General features: G+C 42.1%; 1 protein-coding gene across 2 annotated transcripts in view; it reads right to left on the bottom strand.

Annotated features, from left to right (window-relative positions):
• CASK (calcium/calmodulin dependent serine protein kinase) overlaps positions 1-23,209 on the bottom strand; it is a gene marked incomplete at its 5' end in the record, with an annotated part of 219,985 nt that extends 196,776 nt beyond the window's left edge. For both annotated transcript variants that reach the window (XM_084262855.1, XM_084262856.1), the window contains one exon: positions 23,125-23,209. In XM_084262855.1, the coding sequence (XP_084118981.1) occupies positions 23,125-23,183 (59 nt within the window). The remainder of the gene's footprint in view (positions 1-23,124) is intronic.
• Between the last annotated feature and the right edge of the window lie 522 nt (positions 23,210-23,731).

The following is a 23,731-nucleotide window of genomic DNA, read 5'->3' as shown; positions in this document are numbered from 1 at the left end:
CAAACCTTGCCCATGCTCACAGCTTCTATTACAACAAATATAACCAGAATGAGGTGTTCTGAAGGGGACAGATCTTAGGACCCTTCTTAGCTGTAGCATTATTGTCTTATACCCTTTGAAGGATGATTTATTTCAGTTCTGTTACAGGCCTTACAGAGCTAAACACAATAGCACCACACTGTGGGAGAAAGCATCGTCATGCATACACAGTGAACGAGGCAGTGATTAGGAACTGAGGCATCCTAAGAAATGTTTCCAAATGTTGTGGAAGTTGTGTGTGCCCTCCAGGTTCAGAAGTATATTAGGTCTGGAATGCTGTTTAGTAATTTTGAGTACTACACGAAAGATCCAACTTAAGATGACAAACTTAAAAACATATTAAAGCCAGATTTTAAACAAATTTCAGATCAGAGAAACCTGAGCACGTAGACCTGTGCATCCCATTCACACTATTCACACTAGAAACAACAAAAGCAGCTGCCACATCCAAACCTGGGTTGGATCCAATTAAAAACTCAAGTCTCCAAACTACTGCTGAGGAAACTTGCCACAGAGCTTATCAAAATTCTTGATGTGCCATTTATTTCTCTAAATCATGGTTGAGGCTGGAAATGATTAAGGTTGGAAAGGATCTCTGGAAGTCACTTGGTCTATGACCCTGCTCAAGCAGGGCCACCTAGAGCAAACTGCTAAGGACCATTGGCTTTTAAATATCTCCAATGATGGAGACTCCACAACCGCTCTAAGTAACCTGTGTGTCAGTGTTCAGTCATCCCACTGTAAAAAAACCCAACCTGTTACCTGAAGTTCAGACAGTCTCTTGTGTTTCAGCTTGTGCTTGTTACCTCTTGCCTCCTTCGACCTCCTGGTTAACACTTTAAAGCAGCCCAGGATACCATTAGCCCTTCTTTGCAATAAAGGCACATTGCTCTCCTGTCTTCAACTTGATGTCCACCATCACCCTCACAGGGCCTGTTCTGCAAAGATGCTTCCAGCTGGTCAGCCCCAGCACATACTGGTGCATGGGGTCGTTCCTCCCCACCTGCACAACTTGACACACTTCCCCTTGTTGAACCACATGAGGTTCCTGCCAGCCCACTGCTCCAGCCTGTCAGGGACTCTCTGGATGGCAGCACTGGTCACTCCCATTGTCCAGATTATTAATGAAGATGTGGACCCATTATTGACCCCTTGGGGTACAGTGGTAGCTTCTGGCCTCCACCTAGGCTTTGTGACACTGATGAGCACCATCTAGGTTCACCCATTCATCCAGTTTTCAATTCATGAACGTCCGCTCTTCCATCCCATACTCCTTCAGCTTCTCTTTCAGGATCTTATGGGAGACAGTGTCAAAGGTCTTCCTGAAGGCTAGACAAATTCTCCTGCTGTTCCATAATCTATCATGACTTTTTCCACAGGGGAAAAAAAAAAATATATATATATATATATGTGCACATATATATCTCAAGGTGTGCCAACTGCAAGTAGAGACCAAAGGTCCTTGAAAAAAGACTGACAAATCTAGCATACTACTAAGTTTCAAACAGCTGGCCTAGGAGGGCAAGCTGAGGAAACTGGCTTGTACAGAGGAAGCTTAACAGGGTACTTAGACTTAGTCGTCTTTCAACACCTAAGAGGTTATTGAGAAGACAGACCCAAGCCCTTTACACAGGTATACAATGGAAGAACGAGCCACAACAGTCATAAAGAGAAACAGTGAAGGTTCCATCTGGATACAAAGAAAACATTTATCCCTGGGAAAATTACTAAACACTGGAACAGGCTGCCCAGAGAAATTATGGCTCTCCAACCTTTTCTAGGCTCAACTGGACAAAGCCTTGAGCAATCCGCTTCAGGCAGATCAGACTGATGACCTCTCTAGGGCCCTTTAATCTGAAAGATTCCATGAGATCAATTTTGGTTTATGACTGCAGCAGCCTAACAGCACACATGTAGTCAGCATACACAGCATAACTCATTCATTCCAAAAACCTCATTCACCTCGGTCTTCAGGGGTTTTGTTTGTTTTGCCAAAGGAACAATACAACACAGATCTTATTTATCCATCCTACTGCCTTTGGACTGACAGGTCACTACACCAGAAAGAAAAGTGCCAGCAACAAAGCCTTAAAGGGATATTCTTCATTTTGTCACCCATAAATTTTCAGACATTCAGGCAGCCCAGCAGCAAAAGTTTGTACTGCATTCATACCATTTAATACGTTAAGCATCTCCAGTCTCAGTAGTCTGATGAAGGGAGTTGACAACCACCTGCTTCTTTCCAGCAGCATAAAAGACAGAAAAAAAATCCATGGGGAAAAGGGACAGAGCACCATTTGCTATTGCTGACTGCATATAAACAACTGTCTGATTGACACAATAATCTGTCCTCCGACTACATCCACACACTAGAATTTTCTTTTTCAGTGACAGATAAGACCGTCACACAATTCTACAGAGACGTGGAAAGCTGAGTGGCATCAGAGCATCTTGCATATTTTTAAGAAGGAAACACAGAAATAACAATGCTTAACTTCTGCTAAGCCAGTACACAAAAACACTACACGAGCAGTGGTTAAATTTTTATTATATTTATACAGAAGGTTCTTTTACAGAAAAGCAGTGTGTAAGTGGAAGGTAGTTTCCAGGTTAATATTTGTAAAACAAGTATTTCTATGTGGCAACACCCTTCCAAGAACGTTGAATCTAGTGCTTTTTCTTTATAATGTGCCATAAACAGCATCAGCACTGCAAGTTGAATTCTACCTGGTGGTAACCCACCCTTACTCAAGGAGGCTGCAAGGATATGAAACAGGAAATCATTGCCAGTTTAACTGCCGTATGCTGACTACTATGCAACCCATTCAAGTCTAGATGGTAGATTAAAAAAGCCACATGTGGTTACAATATTCACACTGCACATCACAAGGAAGGTGGAAAGCGTCACACTTGACTAATCCCAAGTGTGACATAAAATTAGCAAGACTAACTAACTAGCAAGTTTATAGCACTAACAGAAATATTACATGTGTAATGACTTACACTCATCGTGTGGAAATGTTAACTAAGAACACAATACAAAGAATCTTAAGAAGTAGAAAAACTTAATCATTCAGAAGGACAAGAGAAGTACCAGTATGTGGCTAGAATAAATTCACAGGACTCAGAATCATGTTAACACAGACAGTGCTTTAGTTGCCTAAAGCACTCAGCTTTAGGAGACTAAAAAAACCCTCCAATAACCCAAAAACAAAGCACCAAAAAAGAAACCAAACCAAATGTCTGCTGTGACCTCAAGGCTTAAAAAAAAAAGTCTGACAGTCTGACTACCAAAAGGTGAGAAGTCTTCTATTTTCCGTGCTGTCTGAAAATAAAAGGTGTGTCCATTGGGAGGGAGTCACCAAATTTCATCCAGAAAACGTCTTCAAGATAGGTTGTACCAATAGATAAATACATTAATTTTAATATATTAAAATCTGCATAACCTTAGGATAATGTTATGAAGTTTGTATTAAAAAAATCTAAATAGCTTTTACTAAATTGTGAATTTATATGTATTCACAAGATGGGTGCAGTAAGATGCATGCACACAGGACCAGAGAACCCAAGCTGGCGCAGAGCTGTCAAACCTAGCTATAACCATCTGTTGTTTCCTCTGTCAGAGGTTAAGCATGCTTTCATCCCTCACCTTGGCTGTCTGCACAATTGTTCCCTAACCTGCTTTAGCCTGAACGAGCTAGGTTAGCAAGGCATGGTATTTGAAACACAGAAATTAACCCAGTTCATTTAAAATGAAAGGAGCTGTGCCATAAGCACTGTGGACAAGGGGCGAGGAAGAGCAGGAATGAAGATTTCAGAAGGAGTAATTTAATCAGCTAAAATATAGGATTAAGAAACAGGGAAAATGTAACTTGAGATGGCTGACAAACATCAACTGTTACCACCCACGATTATCCCCTGTGATTCAGCTCTGTACAGTTTCTGAAGTCAATATTTTTGTTCATAGCTTACTTTAACATACTAATATTCTCTACTTTGTTTGCTCATGTGGCTAAGTGGCACACAAATAAAGAAATCACTGCAATTAAAAACATTCTACTTAAAAGCCACCAAATACTAGAGAAAGAATTGATGGCAATAACCTTGTCAAACGTTCCATTTCTATTCAGAAATCAATCTCTACACCCTTCTGCCAACTCCACTTTGCTAAAATGGTCTCTCTCATGTCCAATTACCATATCACTCATACTAATCTTGCCTTTTGTGATTCTCATCTCACTTCCACTCCTCTTCTCTGACCTTCTCAGGCACCAGCTGCTTCTTTTCCACAACCCTGAACCCAGACGGGATGTTTTCCATCTCACTTTTATAAACATTCTGTTACTAACCTGTAAATTAATTTCTACTAGCTGCTCTTTTTCCCTTCTTTAACCCATTTTGTCTGACCTTGCAGTCTGGCAATCATGGTTACCCAATTTTACTTTTCAAACACAGTTCCTTATTCCTCCTTTCCTATTAGCCTATTCCACTCATCCTTTTCCACTGATTGCGGGATGATCTCTCCCTGTCCTTATCTTGACTCCTGAGCCTCTCAATATATATTTTCTCCCCATCCAGCTGAAAAGGGGAGTGACAGAATGATGTTGATGGGCATCTGCGTTCCAGCCAGGGTTAAACCACCACACCTTTTTACAGAAGCTTTGTATGTTGAATCTGGACTATCACTATTACCAGTTTTGCAGAATTCCAAGAACTTAAAAAGTTCATGTCATTTGAATATCAATATTTGAATCTGCCTTGTCCTAAGAATTCTTCTGATGTTGTTAAAGCTATTTGTAAAATGATTAATGAAATTTCAGTTTTTACCTTTACTACTTTTACATCACCTTATGGCCTTTTATGAGCTACCAATAGTGGTTTATATTATTGCACAGTTCTCCTAAAAAACTGATTAAACACAATCTGACTCTCCAAAGGCAAAAAAAACCAACAAAACCCAAACAACCAAAACCAAACATTCATGAGCTGAACTGTACACAAACAGCCAGAAGTAGATGATCATACTTTTATGGATACAGTGAAGTCCTAGATGGCTCTAATGCTTCTCCTGCTCCAAAGACCTAAGTGCTCTTCATTACAGCAGTACTGAACAAGATGTATAGAGAATAGAAGCTCCAACCCAAACAGTGTAGTTCCTTTCATGAGCAAGGATACCCCTCAATCAGAAGTCCACCTATATGTTGCATCTCTTTCTTGACAGCCTGAGGTGTCATGGGTCCACTGAGCTATAAATAATACACCCTTATGTTTTTAGCAGACTGTCAGATGCAGTGCTTAGGAACGTGGTTTAGTGGTGGTTGGCAGGTTAGGGCGATGGTTGGACTTGATGATCTAAAGGGTCCCTTCCAACCAAGACAGTTCTTCTGTTGTCAGTCCAGATCCACCTGAGCCACTTCAGTCTTAGCAGCTTGATCCACCTGCTGGTTGTTACGTTCTTCAGTGTCCCAAATCTTGGGTACGCAGACATCTATCTACATGTTGTACTTTTACAGTGAGCTCCTCTTAGCTGGGCTGCTGTACCTTGCCACAGCAGAGCAGCACAGATGCGTTTGTCTCTGCACTGCAAGTTGCTCTGCTTCCACTGCTGCAACCAACCCCACAGGACATTTGCCACCATCCATGAGTCAGCATAGAGACAAAGCTCTGGCCACTCGGTCATTCAGTAATGTCTAAGGCCAGATGGATGGCTTTCCCTTCCACGAATGGGCTCATTCACTTTTTCCTTCAGCAGCTTCTGCAACTTTTCATGCAGGATTCCATCCGGCAGCCTTCCACCCCTGAAGCTTTCTGATAATGAGACAATACCCATCAGTGAATATGGCATATTGCTACTCGTTTTCTGGTAGTTTATTATACAACTGGGCCTCTTCAACACATGTCACCACCTTCTCTAGCAACATTCCAAAAATCTTTGCCCCCTGACAAGTCCATGATCACTTCCAGAACTCCTGGGCAATTGGGATTTCCTATTCAAGCCTACGGTGTGGTGCAACTCACTTAACTCCACATAGTCAGTGGCATGATGTGTAGGAGGAGACCTCTCTTCCAACACCCAGCCCAGCACCAGCAGTCAGGATTAAGGCAGAACCCCTCTAATCCTGCTCATCGTAGGTGTTATTCACTTCTCATAAAAATGACTTTGAAGTCTCTCAAAGAGGATCATAACTAAGATCAGGCCTTTCACTCTGCCTAGGGAACTGCCCATTGGAAACGGGAGCAGCACTTTTCCTGGAAGAATCCCTTTTTGTGACTGTCTTGCCTTGCAACTCATGTACCCACACCTCTAGGGTCGAGGTAGGTTTTCCATCTGACTTCCCTGTGGTCACACAGGTAAAATCACAGGGTGCCTTGTAGCGTGTACCATCTATATCCTCTCTCTTGAGCAGAGAAACACTTACGCCTAATAGCTGAGATACTGGTCCAAGCAGGCAAGGCACAGGACATTCTCTCTTCAAGTTGCTGGACCTACAAAGCAGTTTCTCCACAGCTGACATGAGGAAGGAAGTGACCTTCTTAGCACTGCCAGAATCAACCAGCCACTTTAGCCAAGACCGGTGCCTCTTTGTCTTTCCAGTTCATTACTGCCAGTGAGTTGGCGTATCACGACAGTGCGCTCTGTCCAAACTTCTGCCACGTGGGTCACGTGCGCTGGATTTCATCAGGATCTGTAGGTAACTGTGTGTTGTCTGGGTCATAATAAATCATCTCTCACATAGCTAATTGCATCACGTACTGGATTACTCTCTCCACGGTGGTATACTTGCCTGGATGACATACATCATCTTCACTGAAGGGATACCTTTCCCTCACCCCTGACAGAAGTCACCTCTGGAGGCTGAGGGCTTGTTTCTTTTTGCCAATTGCTTTGCCAACGCTCCCTTTCTTAGACAGGGATCCCAACTGCCCGGCCTCCTTACCTGCTAACTCCAGCTACTGTTAGCCCAGCATCAGAGCAGCCAGGTGACAATGTGCTCATCTGGACAATGGCTGAAATCTTTTCACATAACTTGCAGCTCACTCAGGGACATTGATCAGGAGATTATCCCCAGTCCTGCCCCTTCCTCCTGTTCTTCTGACAGTCCTAGTTCATTGTCATACATTACTAAGTGCACTGATCTTTTTTGTGGGTGCAATCATTAATTAATTCCAAGAGATGTCATCTGAGGTACAGGCATGACAGCAATGCCACATGAAAATACCAGCTTAACCTCAAGATCACTGATGTTATCATACTGTATACACAGTACAGCAAACAGAATCCTGGTCCCTCTCCCAGAGGTGATAAACAGCACCGCAGGAAATACAGCAAGTAAGGGTTTACATACCATGGTCATGTGAACAAACCAACCGCCACTGTGACCAGTAACTGTTTACCTAATATAATAGATGTGTATAGCAACTTTGGTTTAATATGCTCTGTTAGATCTGTCCTTACCTCAACCCTCTGAGCCCCACGTTTGGCACCAAAAGGGACTGTAGTGATTTAGCCCCAGCCAGCAGCTGAGCACCATATAGCTGCTCACTCACTCCTCCCCCCACTCTCCCCAGTGGGACGGGGAGGAGAATGGGAAGAGAAAGGTAAAACCCATGGGTTGAGATAAGGACAGTTTGCTGGGACAGCAAAGGGAGAGGGAAATAACAACAGTACCAGAAGAAGAGTATAAAAAGTGGGTGATACACAATGCAGTTTGCTCACCACATAGAACCTAACACCCAGTCAGGAGCAGCAACTCCTCCTTGCCAGCCAGCATCCTTCACATACGGATCATGACGTCATATGGTATGGAATAGCCCTTTGGCTAGTCTGGGTCAGCTGTTCTGGCTGCATCCTTTCCCCAAAATATTGTGAAAAGTAACTAGCCTGGTCAAAAAGATAGATGCCATGAAAGGAGAGGCACGCTTTCAAAACTGATTAGCTGTTTGCAATTGATTGTTCATTTCCTACCTTAAGGCAAGAAGATTCCTTTTATAAGGCTAGAAAACTCCATCTTTACAGTCTTGTCCTTTCAGCAAGAATCTGCACCAAGCAAAGCTTAAAAACTATGACTTTATAATCAAGTCTAGACTGAATGTGGCTTCAAGTACAAGCTGGAGGAAGATTATGTTAAATTAAAAGAAGTTTTTAAAAAATATGTTTATAGTCAAACCTGCTAACGACCTCCTGGTTCTTTAAGCTTCAGTTCCTGGGCTTTTTTTTTTCTATTTGAACATTCAAGGAAAGTGCTAGCCTGGTTCTCAACAAAATAATTTCTACACACGGAATACTCAAATGATAGATAAATCTGTTTACTCTATGATGCTCCCTTGTGACCAACTGGATTCCAAATATCACACATTCCATGCACCATTAAGGTAGCATCACTGAAATGCAGTCAACACCAAAAGCCCCTTCTGCCACTAATCTATTCCAGCATGTCCCAAACACAGGGAGAAGCGGAAAATATTTGCCTGAGAGGTAAAAAAATTTAATTGCTATCATCTATGCTTTACTTCTAGAGCCAGACATGTAATATTCTTTCTGATAAAGTAGTTTCCAGGCTAAACTGTTTTCATGAAGACACGTGGCAGTTCACACACCAATTTTCTTTCTGGCGCTCTCTGATTCCTACCCAGGTAAAAACGAAGGCTTTAAGAGTAATTGCTCTGTAGTTGGAAAACTGGCAAAAAATCTCTGAAAAGAATGACTCAGTGGAGACTTATGAAAGGGGTGGGGGGAGAGAAAGACCCTCTTTTTAATCCTAATTGTTTTTTTCAGTCTAGTCACCAAAACAGTAAGAACATGAACAAAAACACACAGGGGAGGAGGAGGGGGAGGCAGGGGGGGCAGCACGTCTGAAGGAAAACTGCTTGACAGGTTCTTTTAGAACTTCATTAGATACATTTTACTATGAAATGTAAAAATCTTTGAAAGCAAAGGTTTGCACAGAAACTCTTTTCTGGACAGGATGAAGATGAATTTGATGTGCAATATTAATGCTGTCGACATTTTCTACAATTTGCTGTCAACTTCCTCACAAGGTGATAATTGCCATTTTACAGAATTACCTATGTGAATCTGTGAGGTCCTCATGTACCACATAAACATTACAAACCGTTGACATAGATCAACATGGACTACACAGAAAACATGTCACACAACTGGAGAAAGGAAAAAGACAAGCCCCACACCAAAAAATAAAGGATAGTTTCACATTAGATCAATACTATCCACTTTCTCGTTCCTGCTGTATGCATTAACTGTGCCAGGATCAAAAATTTGCTTCTGAGCAAGATACTGACCACAACTACTCAGATGATACTCATTAAAGCAGACAGGGGTTTTGCGTGTTACACATGGTCTCAACTCCAAACAAGAAAAAACACTTAAGTACTTGGTCAAGTAAGAACTTGGACTTAGCACACACTGTGCATTTGAGCCATTCCAAAGAATGCTGACCAAAATATTTTTGCATGTCATTAAAGATCAGCATGCTTTCTGAAGGTTTATAAATAACAAATTCCTAAATAGCATTTGATCTGATAGGATGGAAGATGATATTTACATTTACCAGAAGTGAAGGAGAATGAGGGGAATAAAAATGAGGACTTTTACCACCAGCTCATTGACATGTGGATAGTTTAAAAAAATACAAACACAAAGAACCAACCAAAAAGGGGGAAAAAGAAGTACACAGTTGATGTCATCTCTCATTTATCAAACACAACAAGACAACACTCCTTCAAATAAGCCTGCTGGTGTAATGTTTCCCTCCAAACACATACTGTCCTGCAGAAGACATGTTACGGTTTTAGATTCAGGAGATAAAACTTTCTCCTTTCCCTTGGAGGCTTGTATTTCTGGAAGTAACAGCATCTTGAACGTTGGCAGTAGGCATGCAAGCTTCCATTTCCTGAGATTTCAAGAATTATCCTGTAGAACAGCAGCTTAACAAAAATTACAGCAAGACAAAAAGCAGCATTCCTTTACCTTTATTTGAGGACCACCTCCCACCAACCCCAAAGCCACAGAAATTAGATAAAGTAGAAAAACATTTTTAAAAACCCCACCTGCTAGTTACAATATAAAGCAAAGACAGGAGTAGGTTTTACTTACTGGGCATAAGGCATGCACGTGTGCTGAAAAACCCTTATTCTTCCCCAAACTGATTAGGAAAGGGAAGCATGGCTGCTTAAACAAGATGATCTTATTCCTCCCTAGTGAGAGAAGACTGGGTAAACTTCCTTCCTCCACACGTGCCCACATGGACACAAATAGAGTACAGAGAACTACCTCTCTCCCTTGAACCTGAGGCAGAAGCAGCTATGTAGCCACAAAACTTCACTTCTTCTGTGCTGCAGAGGAAGTGTCAACCCAAGAAAAGCTCATTCCCCTACATATTTTATAAATACTATGAGGAGAAAACAAGACCAAAACAAACAAACAAACAAAAAACCACCAGAAACCCACATAAACAAAAAAATAATCACATTTAAAGTACCTTGCTGTCACCAGGATTTTCAGGAGACCATAACAGAATGGGTGACTATGTGCCACTCCCACAAAGTTCAAACAAACCTGGTTACACCACCATCATCTAAAGTTGGCTGCAGATTCAAATAAAACTATAATAATGACACTTTTTCAAAGATTGTTGTGACTATGAGGACTAGAGAAACTTTTTGTTAGCTTTGATTTCAGCAACTGAAATTGTGATTGACAGGCGTCCTACATTCTGCTGGGAGGCCAGCAGAAACTGAAGAAAACTAAAGATCTCAGTGTAGACCAGCACATGCAGTGTGCATCAATGCATAAAACTATTGATATGAAAAAAGAAATAGAAGGGAAAGTGGGGGGAAAAAAGGCCAGAAAGGCTTTGGCAAAGCTACTGAGGAACTCTGTATTATAAAAGAAATGCTGAAAGAATTAAAACAGAGAAACTCTTAAAAAAATTGAAGTATATTAAGACTTAAATGGAAGTAAAATGTTGGTCCTAAAGAGACTAGCGAAAAATAAAGCTGTTCTATATTCTTTAATGAACCAACAGAGAAGACAGAGTCAGATCCAATATCATCTTTTCCTCAAGACATTCTGAAAGCACTCAAAGGTGGAAGAAGGAGGAAGACAAAGAAAATTACTTTTTACAAAAGATAAATACGCATAAAGATGGTTTAAGGCAGTATATTCACATCCAAAACCAAACTACAATCTTTCTGAAACATCCCTTAAAATTACAGAAAACAAATGGAAATTAAAAACTTAAGATACTGCATCATAGTAAGAAGGGTGACAGGAGTATGTCTTGCAAATTTGTAACAGCCAAAATGAGAGCAAAACCAGTGGCACGTTTGCTTACTAACTATAGCTGTATCTGAGGATGAGGCAAGGAAGAACACAAAATGTTTCCCTTTTAGAAAACTGGAGGGACTTTTTCTAAAAGGTATAAACACAGGACACAGCGATCATCTTCACTGATACAGGCAGTCACAAAACCTGGCCAAACTTTGTCTCTCTGTCTTTTTTTAAGAGTACAGATGAAAATGTAGGACCAAATAGCAGCTCAGGATAAATTTCATCAAGAAACTAGAGATGGCAGCAAAGTCTCAAGCTATCAGTTGAGAGTAATAGAAAAAGTTAGAGGAAAAGGAAGTTCCAAAAAAACGTTACAGCTTTGTTCAAACAGTAAACATCAAGTTGTTTTTTCTTTTCCTTTTTATATACAGTCACAAAAAATTTTGAAGCATTTGAAAGAACAGGTATAAACCACAGTAAGGCTTTGTTTTAAAACACAATGACTTCACAGATCAATTTTTAGCACATATCAGAAAAACCATTTTAAAACAAGCTTTCAACAACATACGCGGGTTTAAATCTGCCTTCTATCAATATTCTCAAAATCCCACCAATTTCTGAAAGTTCTAGCCATGGATATGAAAACACATTTCAGGAAGGTATTATTCTCATGCTTTTCCTCATTTCTCAATTATAACAAATACTGAAAAGTTAAGTGTAGGCTCCGTTTCAGGAAGGGATTTTGCAACTCTAAGTTTTCCACAACAATTTAAATTTTTTAAAAATAGATTAGCAAGATAGGAAGCTAAGCCCTATTCTGAAACAAACAAACAGCAAATATTCAGGGAAAGAACCACAGGAGTTTCACAATGTGATTTCACCTTTCTGCTAACTTGCATCCCGGAGAATATGAAACTCCACACTTCTGAGTTTGCTGTTTGATTCTATAACGAAAGGATCCTCCAGTATATTGAAAGCACCATCTCAACAGCAGCAAAGAGCTCAGCATCTCACAACTAAGGAGAATGCCCAAGCTGCCAGTTCTGCCTCATACTTTGCAGAGCTACTAACTGGGACACATTCTCAGACCCAACCTGCTGGTCCCTGCCCAGCGCAGGGCGGCTGCTACTCACTCATCGTGCTTGGAACATTTACTCTGAAGTTGGGAGGCACATACTCAACTCCTTCCCTTACACATAGCTCCACATAAAGCACTCACCAGGCTAAAAGATATTGGAAACAAAGGTATTCTCAACACTCACAGCTGATGTTTTATGGAATCATTTAATATTCACCAGATCACTAAGAAGGGAAAAGAAGCATCCATGATGATTGTACTCGCTCAGGAAAAAGAAACCTGATTCCCAGTCCCTGTTCTGAGAGAATTGCAAGTTATTTCACACACACAAGGAAACCAACTTCACAGCCAGCAATCTATTTGAAATATCCCCAACCAACAGAGCAGACAATTCAGACTTTTGAAAACTTCAAACTAAGAAACTAAGAATTCAAGCGAGAAGATTCTCATTTGCCAGAGCTGAGGAAGCATCCTGTCTCAGTGGCAGCTATGAAGTAATGAATACTTTCCAAATGGAAGAGCCTGCAGCTGATAAATTGACACACTTAAGATCTAAGATTAGAGAAAGAGCTCCTGATATTTTAAGCAACCTGTTTACTTTATACTTTTAAAGATAATTGAACCTTAAGGGCTAGACATCTGAGAAACCCAGCCAACAGGTAACCATTTTTTCCACAGAGGACATAGTATATATATATAAAAAAATTAAAAAATAATCTTAATCTAATAGCTGTAACTGAGCAAAACATTTCTGTCTGACCTTCAGTTCTGAAAGCCTCTTTTGTCACTCTCAGCTCTGTAGTACTGAAGCTCTGAATTAGATGCTTGCAGGAACATACTAAGGAAGAGATTACCTCTAGTTTGGCAGCTGTAAAAACTGTTTTCTGCAAGCAGAAGTTGGTACTTTTCAATCTAGACTTGATCTAGATATCTTAATACAGAACTGTTCCTTAAAAAAAAAAAGCACAAATATTGTAATCGAAGCCAGTTCTTGATCAATTCAATACATTTTTAATTTAGGTTTAGAGTAAAATGAAATCTGAAAAGAGGTAGCTCAGGATTTAATTTTTATTTCTTGAATATTCTTAAATACATTATTAGTACTTCTACACATCAGAACCAAAACTAAAACATTTGGTTTCTATAAAAAGTTAGAAGAGCTCACAAACCTTAAGCACACTTGCAGTTCAAATTACATCAAATTGCTAATACTTAAGTCCTGAAGGACCCAACAAAATAAACACAAAATACAAGTTTAGATACTTGAAGGGTATCTAACCATGTTGTAAGGTATTATGCTCGAAATGCTTAATTCAAATATTCAAAAAACAAAAATCCCAGATTTACAGTTGCCTTCCTAACTTTAAATTGACTCTACTGTATATCCAATTAAAATCCTAAATAAGGTGAGGTCCTGACAAAGTGCTTGGTTTCAATGACAAGGAATGTTTACGTGTATAGAAAGAAGGAAGAAACAAATCAAGAACATAAAAGCAATTAAGTGTGATTTTTATGCGTAATTGTTAATTTGCAACTTTTTTCTTTAAAAATAAAATACACTTTTCCTTTTCTTAATCCCCCTTCCTCCACATTTTCTGGATTGCTGCAGGGAAGTTTGGAGACTATCTTTCTGCTTATTATGCAAGAAAAGCCAAACATGCTTTAAAAAACAACCACTAAGCACTTTATGGCATGGCCTTAGTAATTCATTGTTGTCAGAGGTGAGCCGAGGTGAGAGGTCCGGAACACCTTATCTCTTTCCATCCCTAAGTCTTCTACCTTGAGCTGGCCCTGACTGCACTGTAGGTCCAGTCAAGCCAGTGAAAACCGCAGGAGAAAAACCCATTCAACAAGTGAATATTTTTGTAGTGCACCTGGCTTATATAAATCAGATGAATGCTAAAGCTGGCACAGAGAAAGAGTGGATCACACAAGACATGGCAGCACATAAAGAGAGCAAGACCTCCTCTTCCAGCAGCAGCTAACTTGATTCAGCTCACATCACAAAACTGCGCTCACATACTCCTCCGGTGCCTCGCACAGGAGCAAGAAAAGAGGAGAAAGGCTAGTACTACCATGTTTACAAAATCTACAGACCAGCTACAACTTGATACAGTTTTCCTTCAGGAGCCACAATATACTTGCAGAGGCTGCAGGGTTACAGAGTTGCAGGATTTCACCCTCAATTCCTGCCTTGATGAGCTGCTCTACAGCTAGACCAGCACTGACCAGGCAGAAGTTTTCTCTCAACACATCTGAACCCAACCTATCTGGTCTGGCTGGACTCAAGTTCAACCCTGGCAAGCCTAAAGAGCTCCATAAAGATCCACTCTGTTCAGGAAAATTCACTAGGTAAGATCTGTACTAATGCAGGAAAGAGCCCGTCATTGAAATACATCATTCCCTACATTGTTTTTTCATCTTCACAAGCTACCATCACTCCCACCTTCTATATTACAGGAGTGGAAAGGCAGTTCTGAGAAGGGAGGTAAGATTACCTCACTTGCTTCTTCACTATCTCTTCCATGCACAGGTGTATAGATCCCTCTAACCAAGTGTAAAGTAGTGTTTTCCTGCTGTTCAGAACTGTTCCCCTCCGTTCAGTATTGGGAGCAACATCTGGACCCCCAAAAAAATAAAAATGAGAGAAGAGGGCAGCTGACAACTCCATTTGCAGCAACAGCTGCAGGAGTTCCCTGGAGCTGGGCAGAAGTAGAGGGACCCTTTTGGCTGGCTTCTCTAAGCTAGAACATCAAGAATGCAGGCAGCCAATGGTTTTACTCATAGACTTTCTCCCCAAAACTCAATTCAGAATACAAAGAGACAGAGGAACAGCATGTTCCTATCTTGTCAGGACAAGTTAAACTCTCCTTTAGGAGAAATACGAAGAGCTTTTTTTTTATTTTGTGTTTTGGTGTTGGTTTTTTCCCTCTGGAAAGAGCCATACAGTACTCCATCACAAAGGCAGAATAGTCAAGAAGTGATACAATGAACTGGAGACCACCTTTGTAAAGGCTTTAAAAAAAATTAAAAAGACAAAAAAAGACAACAGCTCTAATGCTATGCCTTCAAGATTCATTATGGACTTTCCCAAATGAAAAATGGATGCTTTGTGTACTCATGTAAGAAGACATCAAGAGACAGATTTCATACATTTCTGAATTTCTTAAAGGTCACTGTACCAGAGAGCCTCAGACTCACCACAGCTAAGACTTTTTTTCCTTATTCCTAGAGCCCTTTGGATCAAAAATTTGCCAAATGTGAACTACCTTCCAAGCCCTGGTAATGGAGTTGAAATGAAGTCTCAGACAGCCTAAGAATCATGCAATCCCTAGAAACAGCACACGTTGTAAGGGTTTCTCAATCTCAGCTACAGTAGAGCCGACACTTTGATGAGATACAACTAGTTTTTCAACTTAGCTGAAACTGCTTCCTAAACAACTGAACTGTAACAGAGCATGTTTTATACCAATTTAAATGCCCAAACAGGACTTGTATTCCAGCTTTTACATCTAAAAATTTTGTTCAGAAGCAAGTTCTTTACAACTTTCTTAATTCATATGTCCTGGGAAATTTACCCAATATTAAATGCTAGGAGTAACTGCTTATACCCACACTATCCAGAAAAGAAAATGAGAATGCTAGTCAAAAGTGAAATCAGAGTACCTGCAAGCAGTTATACACACCGTCGGGTAGCCAAAGAGACAGGCAGGTGACAGAGCCAAGTAAAAATCTATTTAACCAGATCTGATTTAAAAACCCCTGGTGGAAGGGAAATATACACACTTGCAGAGTTCATTGTGTGTAAGAACTGTACATCAATTATAAATGCCTTCATGTGGTGAAGACGTGTTTTAACTACTGGTTTCTGAAAAAGCTAAGTCAATATAGAAATTGACAAAATACTGAGAATACAAGAATTCTGACAAATCTTAAGCCTGGAAGGAAAGCGCAGCACAGCTGTACCTTGAATACTGCAGTAGAAGGTACACAGTAACTTTTTCACTACCCCTTCTTACCCTATTCTAGCAGAAAGGTTTGAAAGTAAAAGAGCAAGACACTTGTTAACCAAGGGAGGGTCACTGCTGTCATTTAGGAATACAGTAAGAAATAGACCTTGGTCCTTTTATTCCTAAATTTATCCCATAACAGTTTTCTAGTCATTTGTCTGAAAAGATTCCTTTGTTTCTCATACAAACTTAAGTGAAAAAAATAAGCCCTTATTATATAGTGTAAGGGTCTTGTGTAGTCAAGCTCTAAAAGTTACTCCAAACCTTACTTAGCTGTTTTCACTTCAGAAAAAAGATCTGAACAAGAATGGGGCTTAAACACTAGTAACGCTGTTTCCTGCAAGGGAGGTATTCCTGATACCAACAGAAGTCTCCCAAGAAACATTGTAACTCATTCTGAAAACAACAGAAGTTTATTAAAAGAAGTTACTCACCTGACACTCTAAAATACAGTTTGGTTTACAGCTCTCTTGTCCCTGCCTGTGGCAGGGGGGTTGGAGCTCTATGATCCTTGGGGTCCCTTCCAACCCAGACCATTCTATGATTCTATCTTGAAGGGAAGGCTCTCTTCCCATGCTTTGCATGCCTTACCTAGGTATATCCTCTTACATGCTTATCTGATATATGCAAAGAGAGGGGGGAAAAAAGGGTTTCTTTGAGTTGTTTCAGCAGGCATATTAACTGATCAGTATATTATCTTAAGAGATCAATCTAACTTTTTAAACAGCCAGAGATTATAATTCTGGCCACACATGTAAATATCCCCTGTATACATATTTTCACACTGTATATTAAAAAAAAAAAGTTATTGACTCCTGGAAAAGGGAGAATTTGTATGGGTCAATAAAAACAACTCTATAATTTGGCATAAAATACCCACTTTTAACAACACTTTCAATTCTGAAGTAACCATTCTTTAGATGGCACATTTAATATGACTGCAAGTGATCTTTGGAAACATCACATGAAGGTTAATACTGGTCAATCACCTTTCATTCTCATGGCATCTATATAAGAGATTATAACAAGGCCACTATCAGACAGAGGGCTAAGTAGGTGAGGGGTTGTCAACATAAATTGTGAGTCGTTTCTTTCCCTAATATTTCTTTATCCTAAAGCCTTTTACCGAAAGCATGTCTGAATTGAAACGATTATCAGGGATCACTTGGGTCCTAAAGCTTAGCCCCCATTCTTGCAGGCAACAAAATTTCATACCACTTAAAAATATCAAACTTTTAGCTTAGCAGATCTTCAAGACAAGGTACCTTTTTTTTTGTCCCACAGCTTCTCCAGAATCTCAGTAGTATATCGGTCTAAAATCTTCTCATTTTCAGCCTCAAGTTACTCAGGACTAGTCTGCACACATTTGCTCATGTGCTCTTATTTCAAAGGGCTTCTTCCTCTTGGGTGCTGAAGCACAAAAACATATTTGCAAAGCCCTTGCACCATCTTTCTCAGTTTGCTTTTTCCTAGATCAACTTCCTTCAAACTCCCCTCTTAAGCAAGCGTCTACTTCCCAATCTGTACAGCCGTCCTGTTCACATCGTAAGGAAGTAGGCAAGAACACAGCTGCTTATCAAAGCAACACTAGAAAAAGCTACACAAATGGAGAGTGCTGATTAAAACCTGATTAAAACCTCTGCAACTAGGTATATTAATTTTACTCTGTTTTCAGCTGAGGTTGAACCTTTTCAGTAGACAGAGCCTCTTAAGCAAAAATGGGTCACTATTACAGTTAAAATCCATAGCAGAATGACTTAGCTAAGGAGATATTCTAGCAACTATGCACTTCAAATAATCTACTGTTATTCTCCTGAAGCAATGCACATTATGAACTCATGCTTAAATCAAATATTCATTATACTTTGTTACTCTTAAACCCTGTAACACAGAAAACAGCTGAGAATGTTTTGTTAGTACACTAGTGTTTGAAACTGTACTAAAAAAACTCAAAAGTTGAGCTCGACAAATCACTTTCTGTATCTCAAGTAAGTTCCCTTCCCTCTCCCCCCCCTTCCAAATAGTGAGTATATAATACAGTTGTTTCATACTTTCATTTAGTTTGTCAAAATTCTACCCATCAGCTATTTGAGTCAGTTTTACGGGAGATGCAAAACCTGAACTGTGTACTGGACAAGAAGTGTATTTGAGAATCAACAGTATTCTCATTCCCTGTGCAGAGAAAATGGAGGCAAAAATGAAAAACAGTACCACTGAAACCACCAAAATACTTCTAGATAGCTTTGTTATCACAATATTTTAAATTATTGGACAAGGAATCTGTGAGCTTTCTCCTCCCTTTCCTATACAATCCCAGACTGAGACTTAAAGTCTAAAGCATCTCCACCTCGAGGTAACAGCTTAGGATGGAACTGCAACCACCATCCTCTTGTCTGAGTTCAATGGGATACAAGCCTTCATACTTTAATGCAGAAAAGATCCCCCATTCCACATTCATCCCAAGACCTGGCTTCCTCCCCTCACATCTCCAGCAACGTTCAGTAGTGCTGGTAGGCTGCAGAAGAGGAACCACTGCAGGCTCAAGGCACTTTAGCCCCTCTTTACTAGTCAGGTGAGCCCAAGCAGAGAGAATGACCCCATCGCAGGGGAAGGAGGGATGAAAACAAACTAAAATCCTCAGGCGTGCAGTGCAGAAAACGACCAGCATGAAGGCAGTCACCTTGCAGAGAACATCCTGAAATCTGCAATACTACTAGCACCAATCATCATCATATACTTGGGGAGCTAAAAATACCAATGACTGCACTACCACTACACACCAGGACTGCATGTAAATACAGTCCACAAATGGAAAGCGAAATTACCAAAAATTTACAGTTCACACTACTATTAGCATGAAGAGCCAGGATTTCAGTTGTGACCAATGCCCTTTTAAACACAAATAAACTTTTATCAACTTTATCACGTAGTATTTACAACTTCAAAATTTGGAGGAATGCTTAAGCAGCCTGCCATCCTGCTGTTAGAAAGGTCAGCCAATCTTTGCGGTACTCCTCTAATGCCAACATAAACCCACACGAATCTCAAGAGGTTCAGAAACTCAAAACCAGATCATGCAAAATAAAGTCCTTGCAGAACAAGGACTCTATCGTAAGAGCCACGCTCTGGTCTTCTGGATTGGATACCTACTAAAGACAGGCATTCCCTCTTTGGCATAAAGAAAACTACAGCTACATGTCTGTGGAGCTCCTAAAATAAAATCAGAACACTCTTCACCTCAGATGAATACCCGGGATCTTTCAACTCTACCCCCACTACATCTTCTAAACACCTCAGTGCATTCTGAATGAAAATTTTAATAATAAAAATTTAAAATAAAAAAAAAGAAGTACACTTAGCAATGTTATCTGTGAAATGTCAAATGGCTTAAATATTTTAACTTGTGTACTTCTCAACCAATACACAGAGATAATCTCTTCAAAGTTACTTAGAAGCAAGTTTTGGAAAAAAAAAAAAAAGTCACACCTGTGTTGTTCATCACTGACAGTTATCCCAAGATACATTAACATGTTTTTGAAGGCTAATATAGAAAACCCCAATTTATTTCTTCCTTGAGGTGTGGTTGTGTCGGCCAAGCCTGAAGACAAGACAGTAAGCTAGAACTTTATACATGTGGTAAAGTAAAACTATATGACTAAAGTTAGCATCACAAATGCCACTTTGAAAAATTCAACCAGAACTTTGGTATTATTATTCTGATTTTTATCTCTACATAGCTTTCAGTGATAGAAAGGTATACTGGAAATACATGCAAATTTGGATTCCCTCATTTTCTTTTCTAAAGGAAACATGAACTAGTATTTTTCTCTATCATTCCTGGTCTTTCTTTTCCCCACACCCATTCAAAATGAAAAATGCATGCTGGCAGAACTTAAACACATTAAATGTCACATAATAAACAGTTTATCACTGTCATTCTAATCAACTCATTCACATACTATTGCATTGTAATTGTTCCACACTCCAGTACACCAAAAGCTATCATCACTGCGTTTACACAAAGTCAGTCTTATCAGCGTATTGCACTTAAAAGTGCTTAAAGTGTATCCTAAAGATCAGACTGCGCCTCAACAAATTGGGATCCATACTGCCAGCTGAGAAACTATCCCCTTATTTCTCTAGTAAATTGTATGGGAACTCTGGGACTTATCTTAGACTAAATATTCAGACATGTTACAGGCAAAGATGTCTTTCCCACACCCTTTGTGAAAATACCTTTTACTACCTTAAATTACAGTGGTAACTACCTATTTAGGAAAGATAAATTACACGTTTTAATATTTCATGTGTCTGAAACGCAAATCAGGACCAGATGTGCTATTTGCAAGAACTAAATTACTGTATCAATCAATAATAAATCACGGGAACGTGCAGACATTTAGTGGATGTTTCACTGAAAGATGTTTAGCAAGATGCATATGTAGCAATTCAAAGCAGATTTACAGCAGCTTTCCTCAAGTTGCTTAAAGACAGGCAAGGTGGCACCTAAAATGTGCAAGCTAAATAAAGGTGCCGCATCCCTGGCTCCCTGGAATTCACCTGCATGCTACTGCAAAGAAACAGTAATGCTACTTATAGAACTGTACATGAAATCGTGTCTTTATTTCAGATGCTTTTTTAGAGGACATGGCATCTGCGTGGAAAAGCCTGAGCAATCACAGCAAGGTACCAACCCTGCACACCATCACTGTTGCTATTTTCAGTGATCCACCCTGTTTTTGCTACTGTGTTCTTGGCATCGTTATGCTCCTATGATTCAATATTTATCTGTGAGAACTAGTTACATCACAACAGCTATCCACACTACCTAAAATCTCATGTGGAACTTCTGTAGCGAATACCTGATCCACGGTTTTGGGGCGCTCTCTTCAAAATTCTCCAGTCGCAAAGCAAAAAGTCTTTTGAGATGTGCAAACATCTGGACCCCTTGTGAGTCACCCATTCTCTAAAAGGGTGTGTGGTCACATCAAACATAATCACTGCACCTTCTTTATACCGGTGATCACGTAGCACAAACTACAGTGGCCAGCACAAAACCCCTTGCGAAAGGAACGGGCCAAAATTTGTCTTCAAGACATGTTTAATAACAAGAGTTTTGTTTCCCGGCTACAGAAGCTCCTCACCAACAACCAACATGAAGCTAAAGCAATTGCTCACCACTTCTGACAGCAAACAAGGCCCTTTAGGCTTAATATTTTAAAAAGTTGTGTTAGAAGAAAGGTAGCAATGCCTTGTGAAATAACAGAGGGCTGAAACTTCTGCTGGCAACAAAGTCACCTGCTAAGTCCATGACTAGCATTTCAGTATAATCCCGAGGAAAGATTAATTCTAGAATATTTTTAGCCCTCGCTTTGAAAGCAGATAGTGCTGCATATAAACTGAGAAGCAGACCAGTGGAAAGCAGGCAAGAGAATAAATGCAGAAAAAAACCCAATTCTTTGTTTATAATCAGAACAATTATTCCTACAAAATTCATTGTAAGAAAGGAGGGAAAAAAAATCCCCCCAAAAACCCGCAGAGACAGTGAACAGTGTCACTGCCGAAGCTCCCACAGCAATCTGAGCTTCGGAATCAGAAACATGCGGGAAATTAGGAAGTCCCGGTATTGCTACATCTTCCACGGCCCTTTTGCAACCCAGACACAACTGCAGAAAAGACGTGAAAGATAACAAAGAAACAAGAAATTGATTTCGATGCTGAGCGGTCACTAAAATATGGGCGGGGGTGGGGGAAGGGGAGGGAGGGGTGCGTGGTGTGTGTGTGTGTGTGTGTGTGGAGTTCAGCTTTAATTCTTTATCACCATCCGATTTGTGGGGATCCTGCGTGTTTTCTCGGTGCGATTACACAGGCTGGGACTCGATCTGTCGTTTCCACCCGCCACGGCAGCGGCTCCCCGAAACAGGCAGCCGGGGAGCACCAGCAACTACCCTCAACTCCCAGGCTGGATAGGAGCCCCCGACGCCGGTTTTACAGCAGTTGCATAATAGGACTCAAAAGGCCGGAGTGCTCCCACGGCCTCGCACATCTCTCGCTTCCACGCGAATGAGACTGGAGGGAAAGATCTGGAGGGGAACCGAGCGCTGCCCGAGCGTCACCGGCGCTGCCCCTCACAAGCTGGCAGGGAAGAGGAAGAACCCACACCTGGCGCACAGCTACGCAGCCACCCAGTGAATAGGTGGATCTAGGGAGAGCTATCTTCCCCTCGCCTTCCCCAATAGGCAATCCTCGATGGGTGTGCCAGGAATGGGATACAGGGGGGAGGAGAAGAAAAGGGGTGGGAAGTGGTTGCCGCTTGCTGCAGCCAGCCTGAGCGATGGGTTAGGTGGTTAATCATGGTGGCTGAAGGAAACATCGGGTCACTTCTCCCCCCCCCACCCGCCGCCGCCGCCGCCTCCCGTGTAAGAGCGAAGGTGGGCAGCGCGGCGGCACCCGCCGTGCCACCGCCACCAGCCACGGGGGGACCCGGACCCCGCATCCCGCGCCGCTCGCACGGACCCGCTGGCGGCGACTCAGGTGGGTGCCGCGCCGAGCCGAGCGGAGCGGAGCCGAGCGGAGCATCCCTGCCCCCCGCCCGCGCCCCGCGGGAGGGGCCGGGCACGGGGGCACCGCCGCCCCCTCCCCCGCTCTGCCCGGTGGCGCACACGCCCGCCCTGCCCTGCCCGCCGCCCGCTCCCCGCGGGACTCACTTGCCGATCACCTCGCAGAGCTCGTACACGTCCTCGAACAGCACGTCGTCGTCGGCCATGGTCCGGGCGGGGGGGGATCAGCCCGAGAGGCGGCGGCCCCGGGGAGGGGGGGGGGGGGGGCGGGAGGGAGGGAGGAAGGGGGGGGCGAGGGAGGGGGGAGGGGGGGCCGCGGGCACGGTCCCCGCCGCGCGGCGCGCTCCCCTGCCGGTCAGCGCCAACCGCCACCACCACGGTAAATCCCAGCCGCTACGGCAGCTCCCGCCGCCGCCTCTGCCGCCACCTTCCAGGGGCGCCGCCGCCCGCCCGCCCGGGGGCTCCCGCGGCCGCGCCGGGACTCCCCGCTCCTCCTCCTCCTCCCGCGGGCCGCAGCCGCCGCTCCCCGCGCGTGTCACACACTCCGCGACCCCACCTTCCTCCGCCCCCCACCCCCCCTCCCTCCCGCCCCCTCCCTCCCCCTCTCAGCCGGCTACTCCCCAGCGGCAGCGGGCGGGCGGGCAGCTCCGGCTAGCGGGGCGGCGCGAGGTCCATGGAGGGGATGGCTGGCTCGGCGCGGCGGGGAGAGCGGGGCCGGCGGCAGGCGGCAGCGCCGTCTCGCTCCCTCGCCGAG

Source organism: Gallinula chloropus, assembly GCF_964237585.1.
Source record: "Gallinula chloropus genome assembly, chromosome: 1".
Lineage (NCBI taxonomy): Eukaryota > Metazoa > Chordata > Aves > Gruiformes > Rallidae > Gallinula > Gallinula chloropus.
The sequence above is the reverse complement of the archived record's forward strand: the minus strand, read 5'-3'. Positions and strand labels throughout refer to the sequence as shown.